At 42.0% G+C, this 16,480-nt stretch overlaps 1 protein-coding gene across 1 annotated transcript in view; it reads left to right on the forward strand.

Moving 5' to 3' along the window:
• The window catches only part of LOC110980159 (receptor-type tyrosine-protein phosphatase F-like), a 213,498-nt gene that overhangs the window by 89,094 nt on the left and 107,924 nt on the right, over positions 1-16,480 (forward strand). The window contains exons 14-16 of the mRNA XM_022236540.2: positions 781-873; positions 6,116-6,409; positions 13,709-14,014. Coding sequence (XP_022092232.1) covers positions 781-873; positions 6,116-6,409; positions 13,709-14,014 — 693 coding nt within the window. The remainder of the gene's footprint in view (positions 1-780; positions 874-6,115; positions 6,410-13,708; positions 14,015-16,480) is intronic.

Genomic DNA, 16,480 nt, shown 5'->3' on the forward strand with positions numbered 1-16,480 from the left:
TATATTTAAGAGTATCAGGGTGCAAATGGAAACTTAATCATACAAAAGTCTGTGTAAATTCAAAATTGTTCTCACATGTAGAGAACCCACATGTACACATACTACATATTCTGAAAAGCAAGAGGGGTGAATACGTTGTATTTATGACATGAGATGTTGTTAGGGGATTATCTTTTGGGAAGAATGTAACTGAAATTGACTACCCTCTGCAGCCACTTCCAAATGGTATTATTTTTGGCTAAAAATGTGACTCTTAAAAAAACCCAAGATATGTACACTGTAAGCCCCACCTCTAAAATGCAGCCGAATGCCACAAAGAGTAATATGTTCACATCGGTTTTTTTGCAACACTCCAAGATCTTTCAGAGTGATATTTGCTACAACAGAGAATTCGTATCTTAGACACATGTGTGTAAAAACAAAAAGGGGTTAAGACACATGCCAGTCTAGACTGAGAGGATGTTCAGTGGTTGTATACATCAGCTGTCCCTACAAATAGTCAAATACAGATTGCCAGATCACATTTTCTTGCCCTCTAGCATTAACAGAGGTTTGAGAAGTGTAAAACTGCTGCAAACTGCATGTTGGCTTCATTGACCTAAAATATTAAAACTTATATCATAAATCAATCCAAGCAGGTTTTTTTTGGCAAAGATTCTGCCTGGATCAAAATGCCAGGCCCTCTAATTTTTGAATAAGCTCTAGTGCAGTCTGTACTTCATTTTTGGCTTACAATTTGTTGACTTGAAAATGCATTTGCTGTTTAACTTTTCCTACCAGATAAAGGAAAGAGATATTTCTTCACATTGGCTGCCAAGAACAGTGAGGGATATGGTCTTCCAGCAGAGTTTGATCTTGTCACGCCAGAAGGAAGTAAGTTTAGAACTGGCAGATATTGCAGCTTGTGAAAGAGACACAGGATTCTGTTACTGGTTTTAAATATAACTAAATTTTCTGGTCTCCTGCGTTCACATACCCCTGCCCAGCCTACACATGCAAATTTCCCAAGTGCCTACTACAATTTGCTGAAAAGACTTGATTGGGTATTCTGCCCGTTGACCCCCCACAACGCACTGCAGTCCTGCCGCCATGTTCATCCTTCTTTTCTCAGTGCCTTCAATTTACGGACGTGTCTTTATGGTATTTTCGGAGTTGCGATTTCCGTACCCTTTCGTGTTTGTGAATTGACTTGATTCCTGAGTACTAATAAAGAGTGTTTTCTGATCTATAGGTAAGAGTGCTTTTCTTTGTTTTTCATTTCTGCCAATTTTTTTGTGCATTATCTACAAGTTTGGGTGTGACCTACAATTGTATTGTGTTGTAAATGTATATGACCGTTGAACAGGGTTAGCGGGCAGCCCTTTGTTCTCAATGTGGTGCGTGGATTCGAACAATAACGGCCCAACACTGTATTGGTCTGGCCGTGGAGTGGGGCTGGTGGGCTGCCTCGCTCCTTTGTGGTGCGGTGTGCGTTATCCTAGAGTAACGGCCATGACGGGGAGAGACCCAGTGGAATGAATTGGGCTGGGGTTGAGTGAGCAGCTGCCGCAAGATACCCCGGACCCTTATATTAATCGAGCAGTTGCTGCAACATTACCCTTGATCACTGATAACCATGGCTGGAATTGATCAGGTTGAGCAAGCAGCTGCCGCAACTTCACCCTTGATCACTGACGACTACTAGGCACCCAGGCCTACTGGTCGGGCCAAGCTTACGTTACCCTTGGTCATCAAGGACCCAAAGCCTAACGAGCTGTTTCTTCTCTGTGCTACGGGTACTGACTATCACTGCCGGCCACATCCCAAGTGACCCTACATAGCGATGGCCCAGTGGGGCTCATGGGGCGACGGTCCGCTCACTGCGGGTCCCTCACTGCGTACTGCTTGCCGGGTGATGCCCGTTTGGAAACTGGGCCAGTTAACCCCCTCCAAGCGGACAACAGGTTCCATGGCTGACTAGCCTGCTCCACCGCCTCAACTGCGGGCAAACCTGTTACATCAGATGATGCTAGCCCTTTCTACTGCTACACTGCTGGGACTTTTGTCCACCACACCCCATCCACTGTCCTATTATGACCTCTGCTCTGCGGATGGACTCTGGACATGGGGCCGCTGATCCTGACTTGGGACGTTCCTCCCAGGATATGACTGGCTGGATCCATGGCTAAGAGGAAATGCTGCTCTGATCCGGATCCGCCCCCATGGGTGGCGACCCTTCAGTCCCTCTCAGAGGCCTAAACTTCTCTCACCCGCAAGGTAGACTCAAAGCCTCAGCCAGTGGCAATGAAGCCTGACCTGGATCCCCTCCTGGCTATTCCTCCTCCCTCACAAGGGGTGCCTTTGGAGGTGGAAGTGGCCTCTGTTCTCCAGCCAGACCAATTTTTTCAGTGGGATCCGGCCCAGGATTGACACGACTCTGTCTGTTGGGCGCTGCACTTGGGGGCAAGTAAACTTACTCCCTCACCCCAGTTCCCGCACTCTGAAGTCCTCTTGCGGTCTCCCTATGACCAGTGCCTACCGTGGGGGTGTGTATTCATTAGTATGGCTCACCAGTCTACACACCGGAGCAGCCCCATGCCTCCCTGGTCAGCTACAGCGACCACCGCATGCCATGAACTTCAGCTGTCAGACAAACTTCACAGCGGTTCAGTCACGTGTGACTTTGAAGTTACAACACCTCAGGCTGTCGCCCCATTGGTCCCGTGGGCAGCTCATTCAGAAGCGCCACCTAACTATGTGGGCTCTTCACCGACCACTTTTCATGCAACAGAACTGGTTCTCGAATGCCACTCACCGCTGCTGTCATCGCCTTACTTGCAGACCTATTGAGCCCTCCTTTATCTGCAACTTTGTCATCGGAGGCACTAAGGCTTATAAAATCAACCGCTATCTTCCAGACAGACTCCCCTCTATCTCTGACGGGTGATCACGCCATTCAATTCAGTATCCACGTCTCAGGTGTCCTAATTCACCAAATTTTACATCACTACATGCTCTTTTCATCTATATATTCCCAACGCTCCATATATTTGGCCTGGCCACGCCCCACATTGCTTTCCGGACATGAGTTCTTCTGCAGTGGGCTTGTCTAAAGTGTGTATACTGTGAATGTTATGAGGGTGGACAACAGTGTGCCTACTATCCGCGCCGCACAAGTTTGTTTATAAGTTTGCCATGGTTGCCTTTCTGACTGCACCCTGCGTAATCGAAATGAAAGACGGAATTGGCAAGCATGTGTCAACTTCACCATTTAGCCATTCGTACTCTGTTCCGACGAGTAAATGGAAAGGTTATAAGGCCGAGATAGATGTAGAATGAAATAGGATATTTGGATACTTAATTCATGGAGCGGGCGCTCCTTACCTGCAGCATTTCTATTTTTGCAGTGCATGCGGAATAACCCTAATTCCCCATGCATGTTACGATATGGCCATAGTCTTCCAACTCCAGGATACAAATGGCCACTTCCAACATAGTATAATGTAACAGGGCATATTACATGTATTCATTTTATATACAGTAAAATCTTGATACCTCGAATCTCTGGGGAATGGACAAAAAATTTGAGTTATCCGAAATTCGAGCAAAAAGAGGGTCCCAATTTCTTTTGAAGTTAAGTCATTATTACGATGTGAATCATAACATGTACCTATATGCTGACGCACAGTTACCATAAATCTCCCTACGATGACTTTTGAAATGACATTGGGGTTATTTTATACTTGTTTATAGGAAGAAATTTTTGCAGAGGACTTTTGTTGTCAATCAGCTGATAAATAACACATTACATGTACTGTAAATCATTTAAACTGTATACCTTTGTGTGGCAAATCTTTCTTTTGACTTGTGCATGTGACGCTTTGTGGTGTTCCCATTTCTGATACCGCACCGCAACGCAGCGCCTTGCACATGCGTACTCAGGCGGGGTTTCCCGATGACTCAGACGACTTTTTTCATCACATGAGGGCGTAACATTTTGCGCTTCAGTAAATTTTCGTAAAAACAAAAATGCTATTGGTGTCTGTTTTTATGTTTTTGTTATTCGTTCTTTATTTTCAAACTTTTAATTACTTTTTGGCAGTGAGATTTAGCTATGCAAAAGCTCTGCATTGCAGTCACGTGGTTGGTCCACTGCATGTGAGCATGCTGTGGTTTGTGGCTCTAATTGGGCAGCCATCGCACAGGCAAGCGCAAGCAGTTGGACCAGACCATTAGGCCAGACTTAACTTCCGTACGTGTTACGCGTGCGGCATACACAAAGATCTCCGATGCATTGCCGCAACCACTGCAAAGAGCCATCAGTTGGCCTGCTGACGCACTGGCTACAATGGGCCCTTGGTAACAATTGGGCCAATTCCTGCAAGTCAGATTTTGCGGTCACAGTGTGGTTTATGTGTGTAGATCGATCATCATTGTAACACGCTTGCTAGTGTTCCCGTGTGAAAAGACGAAATAAGCATGTCAGAAATGATTCAAAACTAGACCCGCATTCTGTATACACTTTCTGGAAGTATTTTGGCGGCGGTTTCTTTTGGATCTGCTACACAAAAACTTTGAGGTAAACGAATCCGGCAATGTGAGCAGTTCGAGTTACGGATATGTTTTTGTACATAAAAGCCTATTCTTTTGGCGGGAATTAATTATTCTTTGAGGTAAGTGGAGTTTCGAGTTAACTGACTCTAATCTCTTATCAAGATTTTACAGATGAACATGTGGGCCGACCTTCCTACGCAATTGCCTGCGGTGGTGAACCATCCTTTCGTACCTCTAGGTCCAGATGTAACTATGATGATGGATGTGTCGCTATTCGGATGGGGAGCCTTCACTCCATGCCTCCGGGGTCTGGGACACTTCGCTCGGGACAAACACATCATTGTGTTGGAACTTCAACAGTGTTAACACTCTTTGCCACTTTCGACAATACCAAGTAAGTCGTTCCATTCGAGTCTAGAGCGACAACTCCACCGCAGTGGCGTACATCAATTATCAGGGCGGCACTTGCTCTCCCCAACTCTCCGCCCTTGCGTGGCAGCTCTTCATGTAGACAAACGATCAAGGCATCACCCTCCAAGCCGACCACATAGCAGGAACCCGCAACGACATGGCAGATGCACTCTCTCAGGGTACCGTCCGACTGACAGAGTGGACTTTTCATCCAAATGTTGGAGTGTCCTCCTATTGCATCTGGCGACAATGCCCATCACCTGACGTTCTGATCCAGGTTCTCTCACCCGCGGGCATGGGCGACAGATGCCCTACAGATCGACTGGTCGGGCCTTCTTGTGTACGCCTTTCCTCCAATTACCCTCATCCCACGAGTCCTGTCCAAGATAGAAAGGGAGCCATGTCGGATCCTCCTTGTCACCCCATTCTGGCCTCGCTAACCCTGGTTGCCAAGATTTCTGGTATGACAGCCGTTGGTCCTTCCGTCAGCCCAATTGGTGGCTCTTCCACAAGCTTTGGAGGGTCTTCACTTGACGTGCTGGACGTTGTCCAGTAATCCTTCAGAGCGTCAGGCCTTTCTGCAGACCTTACCACTCTGGTGACCTTACTGCTTCGAAAAGGACGAAGAACATGGCGGTGGGACCACAGTACATTGTAGAGGGTCAAGGGTAGAATAGATCTTTTCTGTGAATTGTAATAGGCACTTGGGAAATTTACATATATAGGCTGGGCAGAGTTAAGCATCATGTTTCGTCCCATGTGCGTTTTTTTGCATAGTCTGAAAAAGGTTTCCTCTTCTTTTTTGTGTTTTAAAACTCATAGACTTTGTACACAGTTCTTCTTACAGTGTGATGGCTGCTTTCAAAGGTTTCATCTTCATCAAACCTGGTCAAAACACACCTGTCCTGTCATGTAGAATTTTAAATGTTTACACTAAAACATTTCTTTTATTGCAGTCTTATACTTGCTATTTAATTACTGTAAAAATGCAAAAAAGACTAACCAATCATAAGTGTTTGTAAATTAAGCATTAACAGTTAAATTTGAAGCTCTTTCATCATGTAAAGGTCTTTCACCATTCATATTTTACCCAGTTTGATCAACATTATGACTTTCTTCGAATATTGCCTAAAAATGTTTGAACCATTTCTGTGTATACCTTATTTGTTAGAACCTACAGGTGCACCACAAAACTTCACTGGGAAAGCATTAACTAGTACATCTGTACAGTTGTCTTGGTCCAGGCCATCAGATGAGGAGAGTAATGGAGACATCACACTCTATAGTATACTCTATTACTTGGAAGAAGACCCAGGACAGGAGTTTATCAGTGACACTGTTGATACTATAGTCACCTTAACCAACTTGAAACCCAACACACAGTATGTCTTCAAAGTTCGAGCTCATACTCAAGTTGGCTCAGGTCCATATGGAACAACGGTGATTCTGATCACTCCACCACTTCGTGAGTAATGTTTATTACGTTTCACCTTTCTTCTCCAGGTATTCACTGTGCTACCAGTGTTGATGTTGATCTGTCAGAAAAGGTGTCACTGTGTTGATTCTGCATGTTGTCTCAAATTAGGGACTGGATCAAAAATGCACGCCCTCCCGTTCATCCCCATTCCAAAGAGCACTTTGGAACGCGTTCCTGCCCGTTCCCTCGCATGAGTGATTCAGAGAGTATTGTTATGTTAATTGGCCGTTCCTGTGTGTGGGAGAACGGCACAACAAAGATGCAAAGAACATGCATACAAGCTGTTCTTGAGCCTTGGCTGAGTAAGTGTCAACAGTGTTTGGTTCGATAAGATTTTTTTCTTCCCTCTTATAAACGCTCATTCTGTCCCTTTAGTGTACCGACTTCCCACATTTTATACTTTCTTAATAAAAACCCTCGTGGTCAAGGTTTGGATGAAAAAATGTTGAGGAGGAAAGAAATAATATATTTTGACCGGTTGGGTGCTGGGAATAAGGGGAAAAATGTGAACAGGTACAGGAAAAACAAATAAAGACCACCTCTTGGTTTGGACAGAAAAAAATGCCAAGGCGGAAAGAATTTATTTTGATGGGTTGGGATAGATGCTCCAAATAAAAAATGCAGCGATGCTGGGAAAAAATAAAAACCACAAGTGGTCTAGGTGTGGATAGAAAATAAATGCCGAGGAGGAAAGAGTGAATATATTTTGATGGGTTGGGATGGATGCTCGAAAAAAAAATTGCAGTGATGCTAGGAAAAAAATAAAAACCACAAGTGGTCAAAATGCGGATAGAAAATGAATGCTGAGGTTGGGAAGGAAGAATTAATATTATTGGCTGGTTAGGTGCTCCGAATAAAAAAAATGTGAGGTGCCAGGAAACTTTAAAAACCACACGTGGTCTAGGTTTGGATAGAAAAGAAATGCCGAGGAGTGAAGAATTAATATTATTGGTAGGTTGGCTGCTCCGAATAAAAAGAGACGGGTGCAGAAAAAAAAATAAACCTTTAATGCCGAGGGGGAAAAGAATTTATATTTTTGGTGGGTTGGGTGCTCTGAAAAATAATAAAAACCACAGGTGATCTAGGTTAGGATAGAAAATGCCAAGGAGGGAAGTGTTAATTTTTTTTGCGGGTTGGGTGTTCGGGAAAAGAAATGCCAAGGCGGGCTGTCAATCAGAAGACACAACCAAGTCTACTGGAACAATTGTAATACATGGGTGTCAGTCAGCTGTCAATCTTTGGTTGGATGAAAGCTCCTCAGAAAATTTTATTTGGAATACTCTCCTGATTTTATTCCCTTGCTACTTTTATTTTTCTCTTGGTTTGAACAACAATGAATGGCCAGTGAATTCATCCCCCCAAAATGGGTCTTCCATAAATACTTTCTTAAAATTTACTTTTTTCCTCAAAGCACTTGACCATTGTATGGTACTATTAAAAGTACCATCACCGACCATTACATTCCATGATTTCCCCCATTTATATGAGGTGCACAGCTGCATTTTCGGGTAAAGAAGGAAATGACATTAGGCGGACAACAGACCGTTTGCATTCGTCATCCACGTTATTGCCTCTGACTGCGAGCTGTTTTGGATATGTCTGGAGGAAAACTTTTCCATGACAGTAAGGGTCATGACAGTAAGTTTAAACGTTTAACCGTTTCAATGAAACAATTAAATCCGTTAGAGAGATTTTCCTGGATATTTAAATGGAACTAACTGTTGAAGGTTTCACAAAGCTCAATTGATGCAATCTGGGTTAATTTTTATTTTCAAAAGATGTTGTGAAAGTCGACACTTCAGGAGCTCTCGAAAACTCAGGCTTAGAGCAGGTTAGTTTTGTCAAACCCTTAAGTACCGTTCCCAAGATTTAATTTGTCTAAACATCAAACCAAAAAAAGTGGCTGTTATAGTACTTAATATTATGATTTTTAATTGGTGCCAATACACCAAAAAAACTACCTTGGGACTAAATGACTGTTTGCAAGTGGCTCCGCAAATCCCAAAGATAAAAAATTCTAGAATAAATCCACCCCAGCTCTGCTGGAAAATAAATCTTCTGAGGAGTGATTGACAGCTCTATTGTTTCATTTGACATATGACAAGCCCGGGTCCCCCTACTTTCTGACACGCAATCTGTGCATGGTAAATTACGCAGTCCACTCAAACAGATAATTTAACTTCAAAATTCAATGGAAATTAATTTATTTACAAATATACAAACCATAAAAACAATTTGATGAAGGGGAAGCAAAATACAGAAGGTTAACAGTTTAAAAAAAAATGGGTTTCATAGAAACTAGAAGGCTGGTGGGCTGGTTAACAATTATTACTAGCCCAAATTCGGATAGTTCAAAGAGAGAGTTGGTCACTTGTCCGATGCGCCGATGTTACATGACTCTCAGCCGATCCTTTGAGGATGATGCAGGTGAGTCGGGGCTTGACTAAGTAGACCAAAAGGCAGGTAGGTAGCTGTGTCCCTTGCGGCGGACTTGCTGTCCCTGTCCGGCCAATATAGGACCTGGCTTGATCGTGTCATGGTATTCAACAAGGGCCAATTACGGGAGCTCCGACTCCATAATAAGGAGCCCCGACTCCATAATAAGGAGCCCTGAAATATTGAATAATCATACCCATGTTCGCTAATAAACATGTATATCTTACGGCAAACATTTATGCACCATTTAACCATATTACATTAAGTTTAATTAAAAAACAAAAATAATTAACAGATACATTTCTAGAAACCTTAAACTTGAATGCAACGGCAAAACATCACGAAAACAGCAAACCAAGGTATAACAAGAGGGTGCACTTCGGTTAGACAAGAGAGGGGGCTATTCAACACGGCAACGAGACGTTCAGCAGTTAAATTCGCTATACCGAACGACCGCTGTACCGAACATTTAGCGTGGACCCCATCTCGTTCATTATAGAGGCATTCCACTGTACTAATTTCCCATACCCAAAAGGAGAAACTTCATTATTAAAACGGTCACTAAAATTTGCTTTTAAACTCCCCATTGTCACAGATATATAAAGTAATAGCACTTACATAGACCAGACCAAAAAATAATGGTTAAATATTAGAAAATTATTAAAAAGAACACTTACAGTATATACTGGCTCCTGAGATCTTACAGCACACTGCAAATTGTCACAGCCTGCCTTTTCTCTTTAAACTTTTCTCCTCAAAATTTGGGGCAGCAAATCGCTCTCCCAACTTATGGCTACCTTCAACACTGGCATAAAATTCTGGCTTCAGAGCTATCACTCAAACTTGTGCTGTTGCACCACAGGCCTGTATTTAAGGCTACCACTGCTGGACAACACCTCAGTTAGCAGGCACTATAAAACACTATTCAGGTCCCCATGCCTGGTGTGTACCAATGCTTGTGTGAACCATACAGGACCGCACCTTACTTTGCATAAAAGAACATATAAGAAAATTTGGCCAACTTGGCAGCATACAGTTTGTGTCTTTAAATTAATCAAACAGGTGGCCTAAAATATCACTGATTTGTGACAAGACAGAATTTATCTTTTTAAGTATTGGGGTCACGCTGGCTATCTTTGAAGATGCCCGCGTAAATCTTCAGCTAATTACTAGGCATTCTTGGCAAGTAAAGCAGCCATTGGTAGGATACAGTATGCTTGTACAGTCCCAGAGTTATGCCGCTGTTGCCAAGGAAGAGCATCACCATGGGAAATCCTGGGCCCCTTCAAGCTCCTCCTGGACTCTGCCTGGCCGCTAGCCAGACTTTGTTGTACAGCCTTGGATAAATTAAATAATGTTTTCACCTCCTTCTCTTGGCATTAAATTATGAAAAATAGCATTTTCCAGGCCTTAAAATTTATTAACAACTTCTTCTGCAAAAATTTATTCACTTTTTTCAAGGAAAAATATTCTGCTGAACGGCCAAAATTAATATTTTTGGGCAGTTCCATGGTGTCGTATGTACATTTTGGACATTTCAACAGTGTGTTTTATTATACTTGTAATCTTGAAGCAGATTTTGATTTTGATAACAGACATCAGCTAGTTGGTACATTCATTTAATAACAAAATTTCTCACTCAGAATTATTATTCTTGTAGAAGCTGACTGATAACACCATGGTGGCAGACGTACTCAGAGAAAGTTAATTTTTTGAGTTTCCATTTTTGTATCACAAACTCTGTGAATTGCTAGGACCTGAAGAAGTAGTTTTCCTGTGTTTAGTTTCAGCAGACCCTTGTTAATAAACTTCAAGGCAAGACACTTGTTATCTTGTGACTTTCAGATAAAACATTTATTATATTGGTGTCAGACGTACTTTTTTGGTGTTGGACGTACACGTCCGAACTGACTTTTCAGAATGGAAGGTAATCAGTTCAAACCAAAGCTTGTCTCATTTTTCTACCTTCATGAAGGTTTTAGTAAACTTTCCAAACCAAAAGAAAATGTCAAGCCATACAAAAATCATCAAAAGCAACTAGAAAGGAATTGGATGATGGGGGATTCAATGAAACAGTATGAAGGAAAATATTGTCTAGAAGTATTTATGCAAATTTTGCTCATTTAAACTAGTCATGTACTGTCAGACATTCAAACTAAAAAAAAGTTTTCAACAGTTGACAATCGTTTAGAGAAATAAATCAAATTAAAGAACAATTGCATATGTGTACCTGTAAGATCTTTTGGCCTTAGAACATAAAATTAAACATTTTTATAACCTTTTAAACTAGGCCCTGTAACAAAAGACCGTACTCCGAACGAAAGACCAGGCTGCTTGGCATTACCATTTCACTCTCAAAAGTGGTGATAATCCAGCCTTGTTTTGAAACCGTATACTAGGGTTTGGGGCATTGAGAGTGAGCGGATTACGACCGGGGACAAAAGCGCTCCATGTTGCGATGAGCCACACAGCACAGCTGCACGCTAGTCTGGCCCCTATTGAAAAGAGGTCAGCAGTGCACTGAGCCAGGTTCTTGAACAAAAGAAAGTTATATAACACCGCATGATCTGGGCTCTGTTCACAAGGCTGCAGGCCTGGCTGAAATACTCGGGCGTCAATGAAGGTCACCTGTCAACTTAAAGTAGTGCCTAAAGATTACTTGGTGCGGCTATAAACGTCCGTTAAATGAAATGATGAATTTGTGAAGGATTTTCAAAACGGAAAAAATGATAGTCATGCCGGCCCAGCATCATCAACATTGAAAAATGCCCCGGCATGAAGTGGTTAAATCCTCGAGCAACACAAAGTGAAATCAAACTTCTGAATACATGCTAAGCACGTTTGTCTACACATGACACATGTGGAATGGCTTTCGGCCCTAATTATAACCGTATTAGGATGTGTATGTCCAAATAGTCAAATTTACACAAATTAAAAAAAAAAAAAAGTGAAGCCTATTTAGTACTTGTACAAAATGTTGGGGCCTTATTTCCATGTATGCAAATGAGGTGGTAGTGGTTTCTGTACAGTGTAAAAGCACTGCATTGTCAGCAATGCCTGGTTCTGACAGTGTTGGATGTACAAGTTGTCGGACATACACATCTGATTCCACAATTTTTGAGTATTTGAAAAAAATAATTTAAGGAGTTAAGCTGATGTCTAGAAAGAAGGAACTCATTGCGCTTTGTATTGTAAATTTGGCAGTCTTTTGCTAAAGGGTACACTGAGGGGATATAAAAACTATGTCATTTTGGTGTCGAACGTACATAAGAAAAGTGTTATAAAATAAGACATTACATAAAATTTCAAAAGGAAAATGAAAATTCATTTCTGTCATTGTTTACTTATTGGGGCACTCTTCAAACTGTAACAAAACTGAAACAAAAAAAATATTATCAGGCTAAAAAAACAAAAAATCTTTCAGAGGGGAAATATTTTCCCCAATTTCTCGGTATTTAAAACTGATTTTTCAGTATCATATAAAAGCCAAATTCTTGAATGTTGTTAGAAATGAAGTACCGGTATATTTCATTAAAGTATACACCATAACCTTCAAAATGATATATATAATTTGTCGCATTTGAACCAGTTTGAAATTTTGATGATGAAAGATGTTTCCACTCAATAACACCTCCTCTCAAAACTTTATAAAATGTATATCTTTTGTTGATAAAAAGCAAAGTATTACTTGTGGAATGCGGTGCTGAAGTTCTCTACTTCAGAGAATTAAAAAGAAATGTCTTAAGCAGAAGAGTGGCCAAAGATTTAATTTTCCCCGCTGTTTGCGAATCCATGGATGGTTGTTCGAACACCATTCTCGTAGCCTCCAGGTTTTGTACCACCCTGGGGGCTACAACGTCTTGCTGTGTGCACAGACCTTGACGGGTCTTTTGTTGAAGAGGAACGTGAGGGAACAGGACGGCTGTTCTTGTGCATGCAAAGGGGAGGTAGCTTGAACAAAAGAATGCGTTCTTGGCATTAGCGCGAGTGCGAACTGTATTTTTGATCCCGTCCCTTAGTTTCTTGCTTCTCTTGTTTCTTTTTTGTTTTAAATCCCTGGATTTTTAATAAGGTTGTATCAAAAGTCATATATTTATCTAGAGGGATCTTGATGTATATGAGCAAGCCTGTGCTTTCCACTTCCCACAGTCATTGATAAAAGAAACAATCATACCGATCTTTGATTTCTTTCCATTTACAAGAAGGTTGAACCTTATGGGAATGCAGAAAACATTGAGTTACTCTATTACAAGTTGAACAAGTTCCCAATTTTGTGACAGTCAAGTCATACGTGCACATCAACATGATCTTTCTTATTGCAATAACATGTATGTGGGATGCGTTCCATCAAGCTCTCTTTGGAAAGCACACCACGAGTATGTAAACAAAGCTTGATGTCATGCTTGAGGTCATTAGGCAAACGGTAGTGATTTGGCTGGCTCAGAAGCCGAGCACATCTACTGTGTGTCTTTAATGCAAACACATAGTCATTTAAAGAGCTAGTGATAGCTTTTAACTTTGTTATGGGTTCGGGCTGGTTATTGTGACTACGTGAATCACAATGGTAGCATGTAGTGTTTCCCCACTTGGCAGTGATGTCTCATGAAAAGATCAATGATCTCTGAAGTCTTCTTGTTACTCTTCAGCCATGGTTTCTTTTGGAGTGATCAAATAAAACTTTGATAACAGATACTTTTTTGGGTGTTTTGAGTTACAGGGTATTCAAGTGCATAAACTCCCATTCATACAACAGGAATAACGAATGTACTTTTACTGAAAGTCAGTTTATCTTAATTGGCCTTATTTACAGTGTATGTTAGAGTTATTTCACTTGTATTTTCATGTTTACAGCTCCTAGGGAAGCTCCACGTAATATCAGAGTCAGCCCAATGAGCACCACTGCTATCCTTATTGAATGGAAACCACCTGTTGATATAGAAAATGATCGTTCCGGCTTGACGTATATTGTGTATTGTACAAGTGAATCTGTGGATGTGGATCTGAGCTACTGGAAACGGGTGGTTGTGGGTGATTTCCACCAAGCAGAGATTGGTGATTTGGAACCCAACACAGACTATGCTGTTGTAGTCCAGCTTCAAACTCCAGAGGGCAACTCGCCAAGTTCACGCATTGTTTATGCAACTACACTCGGAGAAGGTTGGTAGTATTTTCAACCCAATGATTTAAGTGGGGAATAAGGAGGGCCTACTCACTTGTGTTAAGAGCCCTTTTATTGCTAAACTTTTAAGTCTATGATGCTCTACCTATCCAACAGTCACTACATATGTAAATTTCCCATACACCTCTTATTATTCGCTGAAAAGACTTGGATCACCTGAGGTGCACCCTAACCTCCCACAATGCAATGCAGCACCGCCGCCATGTTGGTCCTTCTTTTCTCTCTGCCATAACATAATGACGTGTCTTCCGAGGCATCGTTGATTTTTTGAGTTTCCATCTGTGTACACGCTTATGTATCGATTTGGTCATCCATCCTTCCTTTCTGAATAAAGCATCACCTTAATTTTCACTTATCTGTTGATAAGAGTGTCTATGTATATTTTATGTTCTTTTCTTCTGTTTCTTGTATATTCACCCTGCAGGTATTTACCATAACAAAACACCGTCGATATATCCATATATCGTTATTATTGATATGGGATTGATATCGCTGATGTTAGTTATTTGGTAATATCATTATATGGAAAATATCAGATTTTTAAGAAATATCGAAACATTGAAAACATCTCTATTGAAAAATACACTGAAAATATCGCTATGTAGGACCAAATTTTATTAAAAATACGAAAGTGCATTGTCACATTACCGTAATTTTCGATAAGCCACGGCTTACGTTGGTTCTCAGGCTAATGTCGTTTACCTTTTACACACATAACTGTGCATGTGACATATTCACTTCTATACTCTGTAGTGTCACCATGGATCTAGACTAAATACAACTGCACAGAACGTTGGCTTTACCGGACACAATGCACGTACATGTACATGCAGCTAACTTGTATGTAGTCAACTTTACCTCTTGAGGAAAGACTAGCATAGGGGTTACAGCAATTGATGCATTGACACCAGCTCCTATCAAGCGCACGTGTGTGTTGTATGATTCTGTTGCATCCTCAAATGTGTATGTACAGTACATGTATGTAAACTCAACATTTATCATGTGTTTACATGGTCGAGTTTTTTACAGCTTGTCAGGTACATGTAGCTTACAATGAGGTAAACTTGCAGGGTAACATACTGTTACTGTGTTCTACTCTGTATTTTTTCTTACATAAGCTAATGGAAACTTTTGGAAGTGCACGTAAACTTTTTCAATTACATGCACTCGTGGTGCACATGGAATATTTTTTCTAATTCGAAGCCTGGTACAAAATTTAAAAAGATTGTGCAGAACCACTAACGATGACATCTGTGGCACTATCTGGGACATTTTGGTGCAAAAAATGAAGTGCACTTTTTGTAGCTGTGACTAGAAAGGTGTAAAAGGCCTGTAGGATATAGAGTCCAAAATTGTGTAAGTTCAGGTGAAAATTAAAATGAATAAATAGCCATATATTGATAATTTCAATTAAAAAAACTGATGTATCGATATCGGAAAAGACACTATTGACGGTGCCTAGTTTACCATTGATAATTACGAGGTTCGTCCAAGCTATGCCCGTGGCTACCCTACCTATAAGCAATAGGCCTAGTCATCAGTCAGGGGAACCCACTAAGATCTGGCAAGGCCTTGTGGTTTTTTCGGCCCCACAGAGCTCACAGGGAAGCTCTGTGGACGGCCACTTGAGCAGGGATACCCACTAGGATCTGGCAAGGCCCCGTCTCTTTGGTCAATTGCTGGCTTGCCCAGCCAGCCGGGACTCCCGAGAGTCTCCCGGGCTCGTCTTACCGTCAATGTGAAGTACACTACACCCTCCGACTGCCATGGCCCAGCAGAATCCATGTGGTGTTGGGACCAGTATTCCCCTACCTACTTTAAACACCATCAGCTGCTGCTCATCTTCGGCTAGGAATATCAGTTCTCCAGCGACTTCCGAGCGTACTTCCACTTGCTCAGATATTGAAGACCCCGGCTTGGGCTCCCCACAGACAACTGGGCCTGCCCCACCTGGTGCGTCATCAGGCCACAACACTGCGACACCCACTAAACCTTCACCGGGTACCGCAGAGCCTACAGGGCGTTTGCTCCGCTAAGGCTTTAAACCACCCCAACCTATCCGTGGCTTTGGGTTTCCAACTAGGCATCTCCGAGCCATCTGACCTTACTTCATTGGGTCCCTGTGCCTGGAATTCCACAGTAGCCTCCGACCTTGAACGGGAGTGTTCTCCTGGCATGCTGCCTTCTGCGACCCATTCTTGAGCCTTCAGATACTCTTGCTACAGGGCTCCCAGGGAGGAAGTTGACATAATACAGCGTGGGCATCCAGACAGAATCCAGAGAAGTTGCTTTTTCTGGGCCAAGTTCATGGATCACTTTCCCATTGAATACACCATTGGTATGCAGACCTGCTATCGAGTCTCCGTCATAGCCTTCTGAGGCAGCTCTCGCTGCCATTGGTAAGCCTGCGCAGGCCATGGAGAAGCGTGTCCACGCTCTGCCTG

This window comes from Acanthaster planci, linkage group LG12 (assembly GCF_054643075.1).
Source record: "Acanthaster planci isolate LZ-2023a linkage group LG12, COTS_SCS, whole genome shotgun sequence".
Lineage (NCBI taxonomy): Eukaryota > Metazoa > Echinodermata > Asteroidea > Valvatida > Acanthasteridae > Acanthaster > Acanthaster planci.